The 20,936-nt window shown below is 41.9% G+C and overlaps 2 protein-coding genes across 4 annotated transcripts in view; one reads left to right on the top strand and one right to left on the bottom strand.

Annotated features, from left to right (window-relative positions):
• arhgef25b (Rho guanine nucleotide exchange factor (GEF) 25b) overlaps window positions 1-8,998 on the bottom strand; it is a 40,691-nt gene extending 31,693 nt beyond the window's left edge. The window contains exons 1-2 of one of the 3 annotated variants that reach the window (XM_034082580.1): window positions 8,546-8,998; window positions 2,516-2,734 (exon numbers count right to left, since the gene is read on the bottom strand). In XM_034082580.1, coding sequence (XP_033938471.1) covers window positions 2,516-2,734; window positions 8,546-8,930 — 604 coding nt within the window. In that variant the 5' untranslated portion in view covers window positions 8,931-8,998. Of the gene's footprint in view, window positions 1-13; window positions 54-2,515; window positions 2,735-8,545 lie in introns of those variants that run through there. The other 2 variants (XM_034082582.1, XM_034082581.2) reach the window with 2 other exon arrangements.
• Window positions 8,999-10,722: 1,724 nt separating this feature from the next.
• LOC117446429 (activin receptor type-1B-like) lies at window positions 10,723-20,576 on the top strand. The gene is given in 9 exon segments (XM_034082585.2): window positions 10,723-10,832; window positions 12,766-13,011; window positions 14,159-14,425; window positions 15,054-15,284; window positions 15,428-15,595; window positions 16,482-16,638; window positions 16,760-16,884; window positions 16,995-17,125; window positions 18,023-20,576. Coding segments are annotated over 9 exon segments (1,545 nt in total). The 5' UTR covers window positions 10,723-10,738; the 3' UTR covers window positions 18,149-20,576.
• Window positions 20,577-20,936: the final 360 nt, after the last annotated feature.

Here is a 20,936-nt window from a genome sequence, read left to right as displayed (position 1 = left end):
AGTCAAATCTAACCTCTGCTCTGCACCAGGTTCTCCTGCGGGCAGATGAGGACAGCTGTTCAGCTGCACTGGGATCTGTCCTCAGGCCCTTCTGGATATAAGGAGGGGTCAATCAGTCCCAACAGGTCCAGCCACGTCCCACAGGTCCCATGGGCTAATTTCAGTCTGCGACTATTCCCAAAGCAGGAGTTTTAACTACCTCCCAAAACTTGAAATAGAGCAGCTCGGACTGCCTATATGATTTCCTTGATTTATTTGTCATTTATAGAAATAGAAACAGAAATGGATTATTTGTTATCAGTTCCTTTCCAATGATGCACTAAACGTCCTAAAACCAGAAATATATTTAAATCTTTTAAACCTCACTACATGGAACGGGACACATTTTTATATTTAAATCTATGCAGTTTGTACATTCCTGATATTCAAGACGCATGTATAACGGCTCATCAGTTTCACTCTATTAGGACCAAACTTTAAAGGCTGAGATCAGAGGCGTGTGAATCGTGTGAGAGATCCCCCCCCCTGTGGTAAATCAGAGAAACATCTTGACTCTGTTCTGTGGAGCGACTTGTTGTTTTTAACTTTTGAGTCTGTCATCCGGCCATCTGTTCACCTCTGAAGGGATTTCATTGTCTGCTAATCAGTCTTAATTAAATAGATTCCTCTGATCCAAGCAGTTTACAGTTAAAATGTTATACATTTACACTTGTATTAAATAAAGAATAATTACTAAAAACTGTTTGTGGTTTCTGTTTTGAACAGAACAGAAAAGGACAGATTTTTGTTCACGTAAATATATTATTATTATAAATATTTGTACACATTAGAAGTGTAACAGTTCATAGACAAGTCGATTAGTTGAATATATTTGGGTTTTGGACTTTAAAAATGCATCTAAAGTACTCCCATTATCAGATTACGTGATTAATCAGCAGATTAATAGATGATGAAATATATATTTTTTGCCAGCCTCTCATATTTGATTGGCAATAATGTGGGGTTGATAATTACATTACATATCATTGTAATTGATTGTTATTCCTCCTCCTCCTCATCAGTTTAACACATTGGAATTAACTTGTTTTTCAAATGCATCAAACAAAGTGAGGTAAGATGTCATGGAACCTCAGGAATCTCTCTTTAGTTTAGCCAATTAAACAAACAGGTTTGCAGGTTGAAGACACACTGGCGTTGTGCTGAAAAGATGTATATGCCATGAGCACAAAGTAATCCTCTGCATTAAGCTGTTGTAAGTGGGATGAGCTGAGCACAGGAGAAAAACTGCATCTCAAAGGCTTCTCCTCTCCGTTATGTCAACACGTCAACATGTGGGATGGAAATTGGTAAAGTAGCTCTATTTACAGGCCGAAAGGGAAACTGTGACTTCTGGGCTGAGCTGAAAACATAGTGGGAGTTTTGGAGGAAGTCCGAAGTCACAGTGTTGTGACAGACACCGAGGAAACTGATCTTCTTTTACAGCTGATTGATGACCCTTTATGGTGAGTTTGTATTACTTATATTTGATCATAGTGAATGTCAGAAACATCTTGACTGATGGAAAATTAACATCGGTCTATGAAATAAAACATTTGAGCTGCAACAAGAAATTAATCGGCAAATAATTTAGAAATTAGATTAAATGTCAAAACTCATTTTAAGCAAAATTGGTAGTAAAAGCTTTTTTTAGCATCTCAAATATGTTATGTTCCTGCTGTTCACTGTTCTTATTTATTTGAATATTAACCTAAAGATTAAAAAGTACATTAATCGATGAAGAAAATAATTGTGAGTTTTAGCCCTATTGACATCTCAACATGTTCCTGGACAACATGGCTGATGTGTGTTTCATGTCAGTGATGCTCTTTATACATTTGGAATTTTACCAAATCATAATTTTGTTGTTTGTTTTCAGTGTCATTAAAAAAACGTGTGTAGTGGAAACACTTGCATGTGACATACACTTACATAAATATGAACTGCATTACAGTTGTCATAGTTTTAACAGTTATGTTGCCTTCAGAACTCAGTAACATAAAAACACAAGTCGAGCAGGACCACATGTGACTGAAGTTATTCTGAGGTGGGCTGTTCCTCATTTAGCCCCCCTGTGTTCAGCAGGGCTTTTAGATGCTGATCCCGTTACTCAACACTGAGGCACACTGAGCTCATACAACCACACCCACTCTGTGATACACACATAACACACTCCTAATCCCTGACTGACAGACTCATGCATTCACTTCTTCAATATAATAAGCAGAGTTTTGACAGATCTGGATCCTTTCAGAAACATCATGTTGTGTTTCGCCAATTACTTCACGTCTACAATAAGGAGAGGATTTTAACTAGTTATTATGTGTAATCTTCATGGTGAAAACCATCAGTTTCCTATCTCTAGGTTGCAACTGATTTTACTTGAGCTGCTAAAGACAATTTCAAGTACTTTGTGCATGACTCATTTCTGATTTCTACTTTCTTGTAGATGTAGTCAAAGGAAACACTCTAGTCTCACCTGTCCTGCTCTTGGAAGATGGCCACTGCAGCGCACGACCCCCATCTGGGCTCCGACCCAGATGAGGACGATGAGTCTCTGTTGGAGAGCGAGTCAGACAGCATCCTCTCTGACGACTCGGTGCTCCCAGACTACACACTGCAGAGGACGGACAGCCGCAGCGAGCCGACACTATATCGAGCATGCGCCCGCAACGAACCCTTTGCTCTGAGAAGAATTCTGGAGAGAGGGGTCACAAAAGAGGATGCCTCAGAGCTGGATATCAATGGCTGGGTGAGAGTCTCATTCATTAGTGTGTACATTCAGAATCTGTAAATGTAGCTCACATTGTCTTGAACACAAACACTGTCATTTATCATTATCGTTGTCAATCCCCAACAGAATGGCTTGATGTTGGCTTGCTGCAAAGGTTTCGTTGATATTGTGTATGGACTCTACGCCTGTCCCTATATAGATATAAATCAGCAGGACAACGAAGGCAACACTGCTCTGATGATCGCATCCCAAGCAGGTAGGTCCTCCCTACACACACATTAACAAAACAAAGTTTAAGTTCAGAGGGATAAACATGGAAAGTACAACATAATTAAGGTGTAACTTGACAATATCACATCCCATATACAACATAATGTGAATTTTAAGACTTAAAAAATACAATTAAAAGCCTTAGGTCCAGAGTGAAAAGGAAAAACAAGAAGTGAGGATACCCGGCCCGGAGGAAGCCCGGGGTCCCCTTCTGGAGCCAGGCCCAGAAGGAGGACTCGTCGGCGAGCGTCTGGTGGCCGGGCTTGCCACGGAGCCCGGCCGGGCCCAGCCTGAAAAGGCAACGTGGGCAACACCTCCGCTTCTCTGTCCCGCGGGCCCACCACCTACGGGAAACATCGATGGGGTCGGGTGCGCTGCCAGACGGGTGGCAGTGAAAGCGGAGGGTCTCGACGGACCAGACCCGGGCGGCAGAAGCTGGCTTTGGGGACGTGGAACGTCACCTCTCTGGGGGGGAAGGAGCCGGAGCTTGTGCGGGAGGTGGAGCGGTACCAGTTGGATCTGGTTGGGCTCACCTCTACGCACAGCGTCGGCTCTGGAACCTTACTTCTGGATAGGGGTTGGACTCTATTCTTCTCCGGAGTTGCTCAAGGTGTGAGGCGCCGGGCGGGTGTGGGGATACTCACAAGTCCCCGGTTAGGTGCTTCGTTGTTGGAGTTTACCCCAGTGGACGAGAGGGTCGCCTCCCTACGCCTGCGGGTTATGGGGGGGAAAACTCTGACTGTTGTGTGTGCTTATGCACCCAACAGCAGTTCAGAGTATTCGGCCTTCTTGGAGACCCTGGAAAGAGTCCTGTATGGGGCTCCTGAAGGGGACTCCTTAGTCTTGCTGGGAGACTTCAACGCACATGTGGGCAATGATGGAGACACTTGGAGGGGCGTGATTGGGAGGAACGGCCCCCCTGATCTGAACCGGAGTGGTGGTTTGTTACTGGACTTCTGTGCTAGTCATGGATTGGCCATAACAAACACCATGTTCGAACATAAGGATGCTCATAAGTGTACGTGGTACCAGAGCACCCTAGGCAGAAGGTCCATGATCGATTTCGTTATCGTATCATCGGACCTGAGGCCGTATGTTTTGGACACTCGGGTAAAGAGAGGGGCGGAGTTGTCAACTGATCACCATCTGGTGGTGAGTTGGGTCGAGTGGCGGGGGAAGCCTCTGGATAGACCTGGTAAGCCCAAACGTGTAGTTCGGGTGAACTGGGAACGTCTGGAGGAGGCCCAAGTTCAGGAGGCCTTCAACTCACACCTCCGGCGGAGCTTTTCGGGCATTCCTGTGGAGGTTGGGGACATTGAACCAGAGTGGTCGGTGTTCAAAGCCTCTATTGCCGAAGCCGCGGTGGGGAGCTGTGGTCTCAAGGTCTTAGGTGCCTCAAGGGGCGGTAACCCTCGAACCTCCTGGTGGACACCGGTGGTCAGGGAAGCCGTCCGACTGAAGAAGGAGGCCTTCAGGGATTTGTTATCCCGGGGGACTCCCGAAGCAGTTGCAAGGTACCGACAGGCCCGAAGGGCAGCAGCCTCATCCGTGGCCGAGGCAAAGCAGCGGGTGTGGGAGAAGTTCGGAGAAGACATGGAGAAGGACTTTCGGGCGGCACCAAAGTTGTTCTGGAAAACTGTCCGACACCTCAGGAGGGGGAAGCAGGGAACCATCCAAGCTGTGTACAGTAAGGATGGGACGTTGTTGACCTCAACTGATGGAGTGTTGGGACGTTGGAAGGAACACTTTGAGGAACTCCTGAACCCGACAACTCCGCCCTCTATGTTAGAGGCAGAGCTGGAGTATGACGGGGGATCAACGCCAATCTCCCGGGGGGAGGTCACTGAGGTCGTCAAACAACTCCACAGTGGCAAAGCCCCGGGGGTGGATGAGATCCGCCCGGAAATGCTGAAGGCTCTGGGTGTTGAGGGACTGTCATGGTTGACACGTCTCATCAACGTTGCGTGGAAGTCGGAAACGGTACCGAAGGAGTGGCAGACCGGGGTGGTGGTCCCCCTTTTCAAAAAGGGGGATCAGAGGGTGTGTGCCAATTACAGAGGCATCACACTACTCAGCCTCCCCGGGAAAGTTTACTCCAAGGTACTCGAAAGGAGGGTCAGGCCGATTGTCGAACCTCAGATTGAGGAGGAACAATGCGGATTCTGTCCTGGTCGTGGAACGACGGATCAGCTTTTTACTCTCGCAAGGATCCTGGAGGGGGCCTGGGAGTACGCTTATCCGGTCTACATGTGTTTTGTAGACTTGGAGAAGGCGTATGACCGGGTTCCCAGGGAGTTACTGTGGGAGGTGCTGCGGGAGTATGGGGTGAGGGGGTCTCTACTCAGGGCCATCCAATCTCTGTACTCCCAAAGCGAGAGCTGTGTCCGGGTCCTCGGCAGTAAGTCGGACCCATTTCCGGTGAGGGTTGGCCTCCGCCAGGGCTGCGCTTTGTCACCAATCCTGTTTGTAATATACATGGATCGGATTTCGAGGCGTAGTCGTGGGGGGGGGGGTCTGCAGTTCGGTGGACTAAGGATTGCACCACTGCTTTTTGCAGATGATGTGGTTCTGATGGCTTCATCGGTCTGCGACCTTCAGCACTCACTGGATCGGTTCGCAACCGAGTGTGAAGCGGCTGGGATGAGGATCAGCACCTCCAAATCTGAGGCCATGGTTCTCAGCAGGAAACCGATGGACTGTCCACTCCAAGTAGGGAATGAGTCCTTACCCCAAGTGAAGGAGTTCAAGTATCTCGGGGTCTTGTTCTCGAGTGAGGGATCAATGAAGCGTGAGATGGGCCGGAGAATCGGAGCAGCGGGAGCGGTACTGCAGTCGCTTTACTGCAGTCGCTTTACCGCACCGTTGTGATGAAAAGGGAGCTGAGCCGGAAGGCAAAGCTCTCTGTCTACCGGGCCATTTTCGTTCCTACCCTCACCTATGGTCATGAAGGATGGGTCATGACCGAAAGAACGAGATCGCGGATACAAGCGGCCGAGATGGGTTTCCTCCGCCGGGTGGCTGGTGTCTCCCTTAGAGATAAGGTGAGAAGTTCGGTCATCAGGGAGGGACTCGGAGTTGAGCCGCTCCTCCTTCGCGTCGAAAGAAGCCAGTTGAGGTGGTTCGGGCACCTAGTTAGGATGCCACCTGGGCGCCTCCCTAGGGAGGTGTTCCAGGCACGTCCAGCTGGGAAGAGACCAAGGGGTAGACCTAGGACCAGGTGGAGGGATTATATCTCTTCGCTGGCCTGGGAGCGCCTTGGGATCCCCCAGTCAGAGCTGGTTGATGTCGCCAGGGAAAAGAAAGTTTGGGGCTCTCTGCTGGAACTGCTACCCCCGCGACCCGACCACGGATAAGCGGGTGAAGATGGATGGATGGATGGAGGTCCAGAGTGTAGGATTTAGTGGCAGCTTATATAATAAACTTGCATCCATTTTAAACTTTTAATCATACAGATGTGTTATGTATATGACTACTTTAAAAAAAATGACATCTCCAAAAACATCAAATTGGCAAAACCATTAAAAAAAAATCAAATTAACTCCAATATTTAGCAGACCCAAAAGGTTTTTGTTTTGCGATTATTCTTTCCTTACGATTAAGTTTTACTTTGTGCTGTTATTTGTTTTAAAATGTAATATTCACTGCAACTTGTATAGCTAAAAACTAGAATATGTTTTAATGAATGCACTCACTGCAAATGGATGTGTGTAAATCCACAAACTGGACCAAATACTGAATTTGATCCAACCAGCATTATTTCAAAAGTCATACATTTTCTGACTCACTGCTGAACAGATCTCTGAATTCTGTGTTTTTCCCTGCAGGTCATATCAACATCGTCATGTTTCTTCTAAACTACTATTCTGGCATAGACACTGAAGTAAGGGATTGTCGAGGTTTCACAGCACTCATCAAAGCGGCTATGACCGGCCGCACTGAGGTAGTGGCTGCCCTCGTCATGGCTGGTAAGTGTTTTGGATAAAATCCTATTTATTTTCACAAGAGCCTTGAGAAACTTGATAGATGTTTTTCATTATGTCTTCAAACCTACAGGAAAATATAGGAATTGCTGGCATCATACCAATACTTTTATTTTAATTAGACATTAAGAGGTGATTTTATATTGCATATTCATAGATTTATAAAGTATACAACTCAGACACTTCTGGACATTTAAAAAATAATATTTAGACACTTAAGGCGCAACTTTTTTAAACACTATTTTTCTCTGATCTTCGTCAATCAATAAAAACAATGTTTGACTTTTGACAAGGTTGCACTTTCCAAAGAGGTATTATATTATTGGATCTCCTTTTTAATCCCCTGACATTAGCTGATTAACCAGGGCCCTTACAACCTTAAATAACAGTTATAGCTCTGCAGGTGAGAATAGCTGAGCGCACGGTTTATCTGTTTATCCATTTGTGTATTTGGAGCCAGATAATTGTCAGCGAGTGAGTGTGGCAGTGACACTGAGGGGCTTATAGGATCCTTCTGAGGACATTATCACATCTTAACATATCCTCCAGTAACCACTGATTTACAAGTCTTCAGGCTGGTTGTAGATTAACCCCATGCAGAGCTATTTGTAGACTGCACACGTCTCCTAAAATCTCTGCCATTCATAATTTACTGTTAACATTCCAGTAGGACTGCAAGTTATGAATGTTTACTTTATTGATTAATCTACTGTTTATTTGCATGATTAAATAATGAATCTTCTAGTATGTTTAATGTAAAAGAGAACTTCAAAAATGTCATTCATGTTAGAGTGGGTAGAGCAAAGCTGTCAATCATAACCTTAATACAAACTGAATTCCATTTATGACCTTTAGTTTCAAGGTCCTGCCAGGACTTTGCCCGGTAATTAAAAATGGTGACAGATTGAGTTGGTCCCTAGTTAATGTTATCTGTACCACATGTCCTTTTCCCACTGTAACAAGTCAAATGTGTTCTGTAAAGAAGGCCTATATGGTTATGTTAATAAGCCTTTTAAATCATTTTAAATGGCTGCATTCAATTAAGTGTTTCCATGTTAGGGTCCTGGGTTTGTGCATTCTAGCTTACTGGTATGATCTGAAATAGAGCTATCATTAATTTGATTAATAGCACCTGCTTTGACATGCCAAAATGTCCGCCATAAAGAAGGTGGTCTTTGCAGTTCAGAATAGCACTAAAAATGAATAGATTTTTTCTTTTCAGAATTAAATGAACCCTTGACTTTGTAATTCATTAAGTCCACCTTCTATATTGCAGGTGCTGACATAGATGCAGTAGACTCCACAAGAGGAAAAAGCTCTCAGGACTGGGCACTGAAAACAGGGCGCTATGAGACCCTGCAGCGTCTCCGGCGCCTTACTTTGCGACCAAAAGCTGTGCAGTTCTGTGAGACTTATATCCCTGAGTGGCCTGAGCTCAACGAGAGGGTAGCCAAGGCCAACACGGGAAAAAGTTCCACGGAGAAAATCACCCGGCGGATCAAAAACACATTCGGATTCAGAATACCTCGTGACCCCGAGGACAACGGAGCCTTGGACAACATGGTGCTCATGACCACCTGTGTCCACAGTCCACTCATTTCCACTGGATGCCGTCCACTCTGCCCTACAAGCCCTCCTGAGCTGGGGAAGAGACGCCTAGCTGTGCCAGAGCTGGTGAAGAAACACCCAGATAAGGAATTAGAAGAGAGATCAGTGTGCCACAGCAACGGCTCAGTATCACACATCAATCCCACAATCCAGTCTGCTGAGTCCTCCTCAATGACGTGCTGTGCTGAGGGCAACCGGCGGGGCAGCGTGCTCGCAACAAAAATTACTACAACATTTATTCCCCGCAGTATGGCAAGAAAAAACAGCGTGTTCCCGTCTGGGTGCATCCCAAAGATCGACATCGTCAGGCCTTCAAATGCAACACCAAAGAAAGAAAAGAAGAAAAAGAAGAAAGAAAAAGGTTTCCTGGAACTTCCCAAGTGGAGATACAAGGAGATCAAGGATGATAAAAAAAAGGAGAAGAAGAAAGCTGAAAAAGAAAAGGCAGAGAAACAAAAAAATAAAGAGAAAGACAACAAGAATGGCACAAAATAAGAGTTACAAAAAAGAGCTGTTCCCTTTTTAGAACAATATTTCAATTTTCAAGGGCTTTTGCCTTTTTTAGTATAGCTGAAGATAAACAGGAGAGAGAGAGGGGACGGCATGCAGCAAAGGGCCACAGGTAGGATTCAAACCCACTGCTGAAAGGACTCAACGAGCCCACATTATGTAAATATTTAGTGTTAACTCAGGGAATGAGATTTTCAAACCAAATGTGTTGGAAACGACTACAAAATATATAACCTATAAACCAAAGGGGGAAAAAAGAGAGACGTTCTCTTCCTATGACTGAATGACCTCAAACAAGCACAGTTGAGTCTCTTTGGGAGGGGTTAGAAGCTTTTAGACTCTAATGTTTAAGGGTTGAGACAAATATTACATATTTGTTTAGTAAGGATAGAAAAGGTGATCCGTGATCTATTGAAAATGTAGAACATCCAAAAGGACTGAAAGGATGTTTTTTTTAATGTTTACAATGTAATGCAATATTTACTTTATTTATGCATTTACGATGTCTACCTCATCATTCACATAAAATACAGGCAGAAGGTCACATACTGTACACCTGCATATCCAGACCTATGTAAGATGTAAAATAGATAAATGTGCAATAGCTCATGTGTGCTTTAAGCACAATTGTTTTATGTATTGTATATTTTGTAAATAGCTAGACTAAAATACATTTTAAATACTGTACAATATTGTAGCAAATATTTATCAAAATGGTGGTTTTGTTTAACGTGTTATTGCCACTTTTCATACATTGCAAATGCCATATTCATATGAAATCTCCTGTGTTTAATAAAACATTGATTCCTTGATGTTTAATGCTTACCTCAATATTTTCTCTTTGGTTCAAATGACTATGTGTAATGTGTTTCTGGCAGTGATTAACTGCACAAGGAGTTAGTTTCCTCTTATCACCTCTGTATCTATCATCAGGCAACTGCTTAATAATAAGAGCTACATTTATGAATGAGTGGATGGCTGGATGGACTTAATTAATAGTAAAGTATATGTCAGTAAGTAAGTAAAGAAGTAAGTAAGTAAAGAAGTAACTAGGTGATAAAGTGAGTAAGTAGGTAATTATGTATCACAATTGTTCATCTATTAATGAGTAGCCTACTTCATAGTTGTTATTTTGTGTTATGTTATGCTGCAGGGTAGCTCGTGGATTTCACCCCAGGTGTAACTAAAGTCATATTTTTTGTGTAATTCACATCATTAAACAGAATATGCAAGGTAACTTACTGTAAGGTACTGAATACATTCAGTGGAGTAAAGTACACGATTTAGCTCTGAAAAAATAGTGAAGTAGAAGTACAAAGTAGCAAAAGGTATAGTGCAAGTCTCCAAAATTGTACTTTAGTAGGCCTACAGTACTTGAGTAAATCTACTTAGTTAAATTACACGATAGATAGATTAGATTAATAGATAGATAGATAGATAGATAGATATACAGATAGACAGGATTGCCCACCTCTGTAACCCCAGTGTGTGTCTGTGCTGCTGCCTGCTGGTGGAGCATGTTAGTAAACTGTGCACTGGCAGCCTGGTTAGCTGTCATCATCAAGTCTCGCCACATAACGCTAGCTAACTTAATGTCTTAATGCCATGAACCGGGAATATATTGATCATGGCCAACCTACGGATTGCTTTAGCCGTCGTGGTTGTTCAGGCCGTCTTGTACAGAAGCTGCGAGGGTGAGTGATTTATTGTTTGTTGTCTTCCTAAGCTGCTGCTTCTGCTGCTGTTATGATCGAGGCGAACGGCTGTGCAGTTAGCTGTTAGCTAACGTTAGCTAGGTCAGCTAGCCTAGCCGGACGACAGATTCAACTGACACCGGTCAACATTCATTTAAATTAACGTGGGTGTTATTAATTAAACAGCTTTCATGTGTATGTGACTATTACACGATATCTCACCGTCTTGCTGTCGCTGTCGAGCTTGTTAGGTTAGTCTGAAACAGCAGCAGTTAAAGTCTGTGGCTCAGCGGCTGTAAACTGGGTTAGCTTTGCTCTCTGTAGTTATTTACCCGCTGTGAACAACATTATATACCTTCCATTTAGTGAGCGTTTAACTGCCTCTCTGCATCACATTAATAATATCTTAATGCTTAAATAATCTTAATGATCGCTCTCGTGTTGCTAATGATGGCACGTCATACATACAATATTTACACTTTTTAAATCTCTAACGTTAAAGGTTTTATTCTGGAAATGATGTTGTGCTTTTATTGTTTATAATATTATTATTATTATTATTATAAAGCATAGCTGTTAATACTAATAACAATAGTAATCGTTTGATAGGTAGTCCTATCATAATGTACACTACCTTGTATATTGTGTATTAAATATACTTTATACTTGTACTTTATTTTCTTCTGCTGATATGTGTATATGTATTTTATTTTATTATTTATTCATGTGCAATGTATTATCTAAATGCTGCTGTTATGAAAAAGTGTGCCAAATGTGTATCAATAAAGCATATTTGATCTTATTTATGAATTTATAGAGCACTTTTCATACCACAAATATAGCTCATGGAATGTGAGAGCTTGTGAAGTATTAAAACGCCTGCTGATTACAGAGCCTGAAATGTTAATGAAAGTACAAATCAGATAATATCTGAAGGGGGCAGGCATCCAGTTTTCCTCAAAGTAAAACCGTCTATATTAAGATCAACTTTTATTATAGTAACGCACAACTTGTTTACCAATGCATTTTTTAAATCACAATTTAAAGGCACCTGTCAGTATCTTGGATGGATTCCTTCGATAAGGTGTTTTTTACAATCATCCCAATGTGGATTAGAGTTATGACATTTATAGCCATCTAAAGTCTGAAATGTCATTCTCATTTAATGTTTAGTTAGCGTTTATCTCCATTATCTTCTTTGGTTGTTTTGACAAACAGCATCTGCCAAGTAGGTGTTGGCATTATATGAGTCATCACCACAGAAGATGTTGTAACACATTAACTCTACATTTCTCCTGTTTCACATAGATGACGCTTCATTTCAGGTGTATATGTGTGGGTTTTCTAGCAAACATTCAGCTTACATGCTGAAATTCTGAAAGTCACATAATGTCTGTGTCTTAATATTATTACTTAATATCATATATTAAGAAGGATCAGTGTGTTGTTTGTCAAATGACAGTCACATCTGGTCATTTCCTCTCTACTTGTGCATGCCATCATAAACTCCCCACCTTTCCAAAGCCCATGCCAGCCTAACACACCCACCTCTAACACTTCCTCTACTTCCTGACCTCCCCACAATCCTCCATCTCTCAGTCCTCACCTCTCTAATTCATATTTGCAATACATCACTCTCTGCTAACTACTTCTAGTTTTACTGGTTATTGTCATATATTGATTCGGCTCAAAAAATAAAAAAAGATCTTTGTGCAGACTGTTTTAGAGCCAGAATGATTAGGCGCCTAATCTAATAATCGATTGAGAGAAACAATCTGCAACTATGTTAATCATTTAATTGTTAAAGTCATTTGTTATGCTAAGATTACAGAAAATTCAGTTTTCAACTTCTCAAATATATGAAAATGCATTTCTAATTTGCACTACTTTGTTTCACACTGTGTTGATTCTTCTGCCACTTTCGTCCCTGCAGCTCTGCGGTGTAACTGCACCACTCCCCAGTGTGAGAGGAATGGCTTCCAGTGTGAGACTGATGGGGCCTGCATGGCCTCCACTTCCTTCATCGAAGGCCAAGAGCAGAGCATCCGTATCTGCATAACACGGGACAACCTTGTGCCCCCTGGACAACCGTTCTACTGTCTCAGTGCAGAGGGCTTGCTCAACATCCACTGCTGCTACACAGACTACTGCAACAGCATTGACCTCAAAGTACCCACAGGTGAGAACTGTGTATCATGTTGTATATACAGTACGACTGGAAACACTTCTTGCACTTGAGTGTTCATGAGCTTGAAATCTTCATGCTAACATGGTCAAAAGAAGATTGTATTTTAGTGTTTAGTGTTCGAACTGCAAGCCGACAGATGTTTTGGAGTTGTTATTACGACTTGAAGAGCTTTCACATGAATGTTCACCGTTCGGAAACTATTTTTCCTTTTATTCCGACACCACATGAATGCAGCACGAAGGCCTTATCTTTCATGTAAATGAAGGTTGAACATATTCCGCCTCCTAATTTGGATTATTTTCAAAATGGATTAGGTTCTTCCTTGGTCCATGGAAGAACTAAACTTCTACCAAGTTTCATGATAATCAGGATTTGTTCAGAGAGACTAACTGAGCTGAAATCATTATCTCTCTCTTGTGTGTTTTCACCTTGAGTTCCACACATCTAACGTCCGCTCATACATGCAGTGTGAGTCAAGCACAGGCAAGAACATGTTTCCTGTTTTCTACACAGTCTGTGACTCATGGTTCATGAGAAGATAAAGGTTTCCTCTGGTTTTGTACAGTGTCCAAAAATATTAATCAGAGTGTGTATAGAGAGAAGAATGTGACTGTGGACACATTGTGACAGGAAATTGTCGACAGTACTCATCCGAAGCATGCCCAAAAACACAAGTTCATATAAAGCTTTTAACTGAGAAGCAGCACTTCATAGACTGGTACAGTATAAATAATGGGACTAATATTTTTAAAATACCTTGTTCACTTCCACAGTAAGTGATTCACGTATTTCACGTTGGATACTTTTTGAATAATAATGGTACTAGACTAGTACAGTCTGAACAAAGTTAGGAATGCTTCAAAATATGAGAAAGGTCAACAAAAGGTATAAGCAGACTAATCAAATGACAGTTCTAGAATGTTGAATTAAAATTCTAGAATGTTGGACACAAATTCTAGAATGTTGAATACGAATTATAGAATATAAAATGACAATTCTAGAATGTTTAATGAATTAAACATTAAATGTTCATTTCATTGTAATTCAACATTCTAACACTGTAAGGTAACATTCTAGAACGGTAATATGTACGGAGTGCCAGATATTGCATTTCATTCTCGACTTTTCTGTCTTTCAGTCACCACTCAGGCAGGACCCGGGGGAGGCTACGGCCCAGATGGGACATGGGGGCTGGTGGAACTAGTGGCTGTGGTGGCAGGGCCGCTGTTCTTGCTGTGTCTGCTGCTTCTGACCTTTATGTTCCTGTATCAGTACCACCAGAGGGCCTACAGCCACAGGCAAAGGTTAGAGGTGGAGGACCCCTCCTGTGATCATCTCTACATGACCAAAGACAGTACCCTGCAGGACCTCATTTACGATCTGTCCACGTCTGGTTCAGGCTCCGGTCAGTGCACAACGTCATAATGTACACTTATCAAAGATCTAAACGCAACACTTTTTATTTCATTCCCATTTTCACGAGTTGGAAAAAAAGAGATTCCAAGTTTTTCTGTGCAAAAGGCTTATTTCACCAATTAGCCAAAATCCTCATTAGTGGCTACTCCTAATTTGCCAAGATAATTCCTCCACCTGACATACTGTATAATATGCATGTAGTGATTTAATACTATAATTATTACAGATATGTGCTATGCAGTTTAAGGGCAACAGCTCTGGGACGATGGCACGCTCCCTGAACTTGCAACATCTGTAGAGTTGGGTTTTGTGATAAAAATGCCAATTATAGAGTGGCCTTTTATTGGACCAGCCCAAGGTACACCTGAGTAATAATCCTTTTTGTTTAATCAATATCTTGATATGCCACACCTGTCAGACAAGAAATGCTCATTTACACGGATTTTAACAAATTCAAATCAAAGTTTTAAAGAAATACGCTTGCTGCATGCAGTCTGTTATTCTTCATTTGAACTTACGAAGAATTCAAGCAAAAGCAAAAGTGTTTTTACTTTTGCATAGTGTAGCACAAGAATATGAAAAGACTGCTGATAACTGTTCTTATCTTTTCTAAGCAGGCCTGCCTCTATTTGTCCAGCGGACTGTTGCCAGAACAATTGTCCTCCAGGACATCATTGGTAAAGGGCGTTTCGGGGAAGTGTGGCGAGGACGTTGGAGGGGAGGTGACGTGGCGGTGAAGATCTTCTCTTCCAGGGAGGAGCGCTCCTGGTTCCGTGAGGCTGAAATCTATCAGACTATCATGCTGCGCCATGAAAACATCCTGGGCTTTATAGCTGCTGATAACAAAGGTGCAAACCTGTTAAATGTTGTATAATGGGAGAATAATTCACAGCTCAGGGTGAAGTGTGTTGTGTTTTTTATGTAATCATTCATAATTTTCAATTACATTTATAATGTTTTGTATATGTCTATATTCCCCTCTCCTGCCCAGACAATGGCACATGGACCCAGCTGTGGTTGGTGTCAGACTACCACGAGCACGGCTCCCTGTTTGACTACCTGAACCGCTACCCTGTCACCACTGAAGGGATGATCAAACTTGCACTGTCAGCTGCCAGTGGCCTGGCTCATCTGCACATGGAGATACTGGGAACACAAGGTGACTGCTTCATTTATAATGCAACACATAAAGTGCTCCTGTTATTCATTTCTCTCTTGTCTCTTTCCTCTCCCCGCAAGGCCTCCTATTTTGACAAATTACCTTAAAGGTCCCATGACATGGCCATTTCTACTGATCATAATTCCATTGTTTTATATTGTGCAATTTTCCAAACTCACATTGGTTTCTAATACAGCATCTCTGTATAGTATGTGCATTCACTCTCTGCTCCTGCCCCCCCTCCCTGTGAGCCCACTGTGCTCTGGTTGGTCAGCTCGCCCACTCTGTTCTGATTAGTCAACCACCGTTACAGCGGAACATCAGTGTTTATGTTTTACAATGGCGTTTGTTAGCAACCAGAAAATGACACCAGTAATGACAAACAGATGAGATGCTGCGTGGGGTCTGGGTGCCGTGTTGGCGGGACGTTGCGGGGCTCGCTGCCCCTCCCTTTGAGGCTCGAGGAGCGGACAGTGTGAGCTGGATTACTGGTGTTGTTTCCTGGTTGAAATAAATAATTTAGCTTAAAGAATTATAATAAAAATTGACTGAACAAATCTTAGTTCACTTTGCCCAACACAACCAGAGCGAAAAGTTTTAACCTTTTTCCAATTATGTACTTTATACTTTTGTTGTGGCTAATATAAATAGTTTCCCTTGTCTTTGTCATCGGAGTTATTTTAGGAAACAATTCTCTAACTAGTAAAGTCAATTTGTTGCTCAAATTGGGGGGTGTTTTTCTATTTTTATTTACCAAACTGATGGCCAAAAAGAATGTTATAGTTTCTAGTTTCTCAATAAAGAGAATCGACATTGACCGTAGCAAAAAAACTATGTAGGGATAAGAGTTCACAATCGTCTGTCATGTACACTTCTGCTTTGGTAGGAAAACCAGGTATCGCCCACAGAGACCTGAAGTCCAAGAACATCCTGGTGAAGAAGAACTGCACCTGTGCCATCGCTGACCTGGGCTTGGCTGTCCGTCATGACTCTGCCTCCGACACCATCGACATTGCACCCAACCAGAGGGTGGGCACCAAGAGGTCAGTGTCAACACCCGCACCTGCAGCTGCTGAGCGTGCTTCTCACAGATATCTTTGACATCTTTTCCAGAAAACACTTTGACACGTATTTACAGACTGAGATTGTTCTTACATCTCTCAGGTACATGGCTCCAGAGGTTTTGGACGAGACGATCAACATGAGACACTTTGACTCATTCAAATGTGCTGATATCTACGCTTTGGGGCTGGTCTACTGGGAGATTGCACGCCGCTGTAATACTGGAGGTCAGACTCGTTTGTTTTTACTCTGGATACTCAACCTGTGGTGTTTTGATATTTGTTAACTACTGAGATCACAGCACTGATCTGACCCCGCCTTTGTCCCGTGTTATCAGGTATCCATGAGGAGTACCAGCTGCCCTACTACGACCTGGTACCGTCTGACCCTTCCATAGAGGAGATGAGAAAGTTGGTCTGTGACCAAAAGCTTCGACCCAACATTCCTAATTGGTGGCAGAGCTACGAGGTATAAAAATGATCGATTAAAGCAATATGTTTTCACTTTTCAAGATCTGACTTATACCAGAATGGTAATTCCAGTTTATTACAAGTTCAAGTTCATTGCTAGGATCTAGAAATGCTTGGTAACCACTAAAGGAAGTCCAAGAGGTTATTAGGTTAAACCCCAATGTTAAATTGCTCTAAAGGTAATAATATCTACAAATTACAAAGACTAGACCTATGATATATATTCTGTGAGTGGTTTACTTTTTTACATTATAGCAAATGTTTCCAATATTCAAACTTAGAGAAATCTAAACTTTAATCAAAGTACCAGTCCATCCTGCAATGATAAACTCCCAACTCCTACTCCTTCTGTTAAATGTTTGCATTGGGAGCTCCCAGTGGCAGAAAAATGACATATTGTGCCTTTTTAATATGGTCATAATTTTTCTCCCAGAAATATTTGTCAAACTGTTTACAGGCTCTCTGCTCTTGTGTGTTTTCATGTGCCGAGGGAGATGTACATTATGGCTGCGCTTGCTCTCCGTTAACCTTACTTAATCTGTTGGCTTTTTTAAACTAGAGCCAGATATATCGGCCAGTATTACTAGATGAAGTGACGCATACACCAGTACAGGTCATTAGATACTGGTATCGTATATCTGTGTCATCTAGTTGCTAGAAATGACAGCACGTAACGATGCAATGAAGTGAGTTATCCTATAAAGCTCTTTTTGAACGCAATTGAATTGAATTTTTTAAGCCAAATGAGTGTTTTGACACAGGAAACACAAAACTCTTTTAAACAAACTTTGAACATTATGCATGGACTTCTTGAGCTACATTTGTGTCGTCATAGCTATGTATACTGTATTACGAGCTATTAATCCTTATCTGCCCCTTCTCCATGTTGTCACAGGCCTTGCGGGTAATGGGCAAGATCATGAGGGAGTGTTGGTACTCGAATGGAGCCGCCCGCCTGACGGCCCTGCGCATCAAGAAGAGCCTCTCCCAGCTCAGCATTCAAGAGGACATTAAAGTGTGAGCTCAGAGAACGAGCACTGAGCACTACCCGACTCCAGACTTTTGAAAACTGAGCACTTTGTAAAATATTTCTCCATTGACACTCCTGCCAGTTTTGAAGCCACTTGATTTCTGACCAACCCTACCTCGCTTACCCAGCCAAACTACCAAGAACACCTTTCCTGTCTTGTCCTCAGCTACTGCTGCCCTTTTTGTCCCTCTCTACACTCCGTACTAACAAGGATCCTTGGGTTTCCTGTGTACTTGTATGCAATCGATTGCAGGACATGTATTTAACCATTTAACATTCTGAAAATCAGTTGCTGATATCTCCTCAAGGTCTCTTCGATCACAGTCGCTTAATAGTTAACACATTTGCTCTTCTTGTGTTTGAAAGGGTGCAAACCGGGAGTGTTTTTAACTTATTTTTACTTATTCTGTTATTCAGATGACTAGATCTTGTTAATATATGGGGTGTTTGTGAGGCTATTGTTCAGGTGTCTCTGTGCCACCTACAACATACAGGCACATATCACTAACTGCTTAGAAATCCTTCAAAGAGAGCTCCATCTGGTTCTGCTACCACTGTGTCGTTTGCTTGTATGCTGATTACCATGAAAGCATGTACAAAGCACTTAGGGCAGTTTGTGTTTTAAAACTTCAAAGTCATAGGAGCTTGGCAACTTGCCAAACATGATTTAGCCTTTGGACCCCTTGCCTGGAGCCCTTTCCCACAAGCTGTTGTAAACCTCAGGTTTTCTTTATGCTATCCAATCAACTCGTTGCTTTGGCTCTTCATCTTAAGCAACATACAGACAAGAACAATGTATTAAAGTAGGATGGGGGGTTGAATGTAGAGCAACAGCTGCCAGGGTCTGTGTGTTGTATTTGTTGGATCTTCTTAGCTGAGACACTGGCTTCGGATTGAGACACTTCTTACATAACACATGTAGAATATTTAAATGGTTGTATCTATCTAAAGCCGCTGTGTTTGATCAACCCCACAGAACATAACCTGCCATGAGAGTAAGCTCGGTGTGCACGACACTCAGATAAACCTTACGTTCTTTGCAGCAGCGAATCCTATTTACACTGTACTATAAAACACGGGATTTTTTTTACGTTGAATCCCTTTTTAAATACACTAACCCTGAATCTGAATCATAGCTTGTTTTTATTGTACATTTTTAATATATTGTCAGAGCATGTCCAATGTTCCTTTCCCTGCAGGGCATATATTTCCTGGCCAAGTATAAATACTGCACATAAACTAGCTGTTTAGGATTATACTAGTGTAAATAAGAGGGTTCAATTGGATTTGATGTCATGTTTGAAATGGTTGAATCTTTTTATTGGTTTTTTTGTTGTTGGAAGGGAAAAACTATCTTACTAACTTGTGTTTTGTTTTTGATGACGATCTACTGTTTGACCTCTGAAATGACATTTGTGTGTGTCACAGCTCTAATGTTGACTTTTCTCTAATAGCCGTCTATAACTGCACAGCAGCGTTTGATTTTTCCCTTCAAAGCTCCTTTTGTTCACCGTACAATACCTCCTGAGTGTGCAAATTGTATGTGGATTTTTTCCATCAATCTAACTAAATCACTGTCGAAATGTTTTGTTTTCAGGAAATAGGTGCACTTTTGTCGTTAGCTGTATGCAAATTCAACAGGTACTTTGTGTGTGTGTGTGTGTGTGTGTGTGTGTGTGTGTGTGTGTGTGTGTGTGTGTGTGTGTGTGTGTGTGTGTAGTCTTTCCCGTGTTATTTATATTTGTATGCTGTGAGTCCCTACGCAAGGCTGAAGGCCACGTGTGCACTACTACTGACCTCGCAGCATTAGAAACCAAATGTTCTCAGAATTATCTCTGGTCATGTCCTCACGTGTTTATTTAAGATCACTCCACTGAAAATGAGAATGTTTATACAAATCACGCCAACCAGTTGCAGAACTCTGCTGACTAGAGACTGTAAGGAGGATCTGACTTTGTCTTTGGGAGAAGAAATGTAACTAAATACTACTGAAATGTCTGAATTGCTGTCTCAAAAATGTGTTTGACCAATACTTTTATTTTAAAAATCACTCTTTCCCTGAATTTTTCAGTCTTTCAGGATGTATGTAAGAACAAAGAGACTGCCCTTGAGACTGTCGCTTGTGGCTGGGAAAAAATGTGTAGATCTACTGTTTGATAAGTGGTTGAGTGTCAACCATGACATACACACTAAAGGGGAATGTCTGTCTTGTCCAATAGTACCTGCCTTACAATGTATAAACTGCATAGTGTATTTAAGGTTGAAATACCTTGCTCTAAGTGTCACCAAGAAAGAAAGAAAGAAAGAGGTTGTTATTCTGCAGGCAGTGAAAGAGACTACTGCATCCATGTAAAAACCCCTTCAGGACTTCAATCATGTACCTTCTAATATAGAGTAATAAATGCAATTGTTTTCATAATTGGTGTGTATTTATTTTACTTTAATCTCGACCAACCAGACTTTAAGTGAAAAAGGTACCAAGGACATTTATCTAACCTGTCCTAAAGTATGACTAGGAATTATATTTGTATGAAATGTATAACATGATGACATAAATGACAATTTTTCATTTTAAACAAACAATAATAACTTCAGTCAGCATTAATTGCGTAACATCCTATCACTTAAATAAATACTGATTCCAATCACAACGCCATTACATGTGTGCGGTCAGATACTGGTTAAAGTTACACACACTTGTATTGCTCTGTATCTAATATTCAATCTGAAAATATAAAAGTATCTCAGACAAGTAACTCAAGTCATAATGTCTCCATTC

This window comes from Pseudochaenichthys georgianus, chromosome 5 (genome assembly GCF_902827115.2).
Source record: "Pseudochaenichthys georgianus chromosome 5, fPseGeo1.2, whole genome shotgun sequence".
NCBI lineage: Eukaryota > Metazoa > Chordata > Actinopteri > Perciformes > Channichthyidae > Pseudochaenichthys > Pseudochaenichthys georgianus.
The sequence above is the reverse complement of the archived record's forward strand: the minus strand, read 5'-3'. Positions and strand labels throughout refer to the sequence as shown.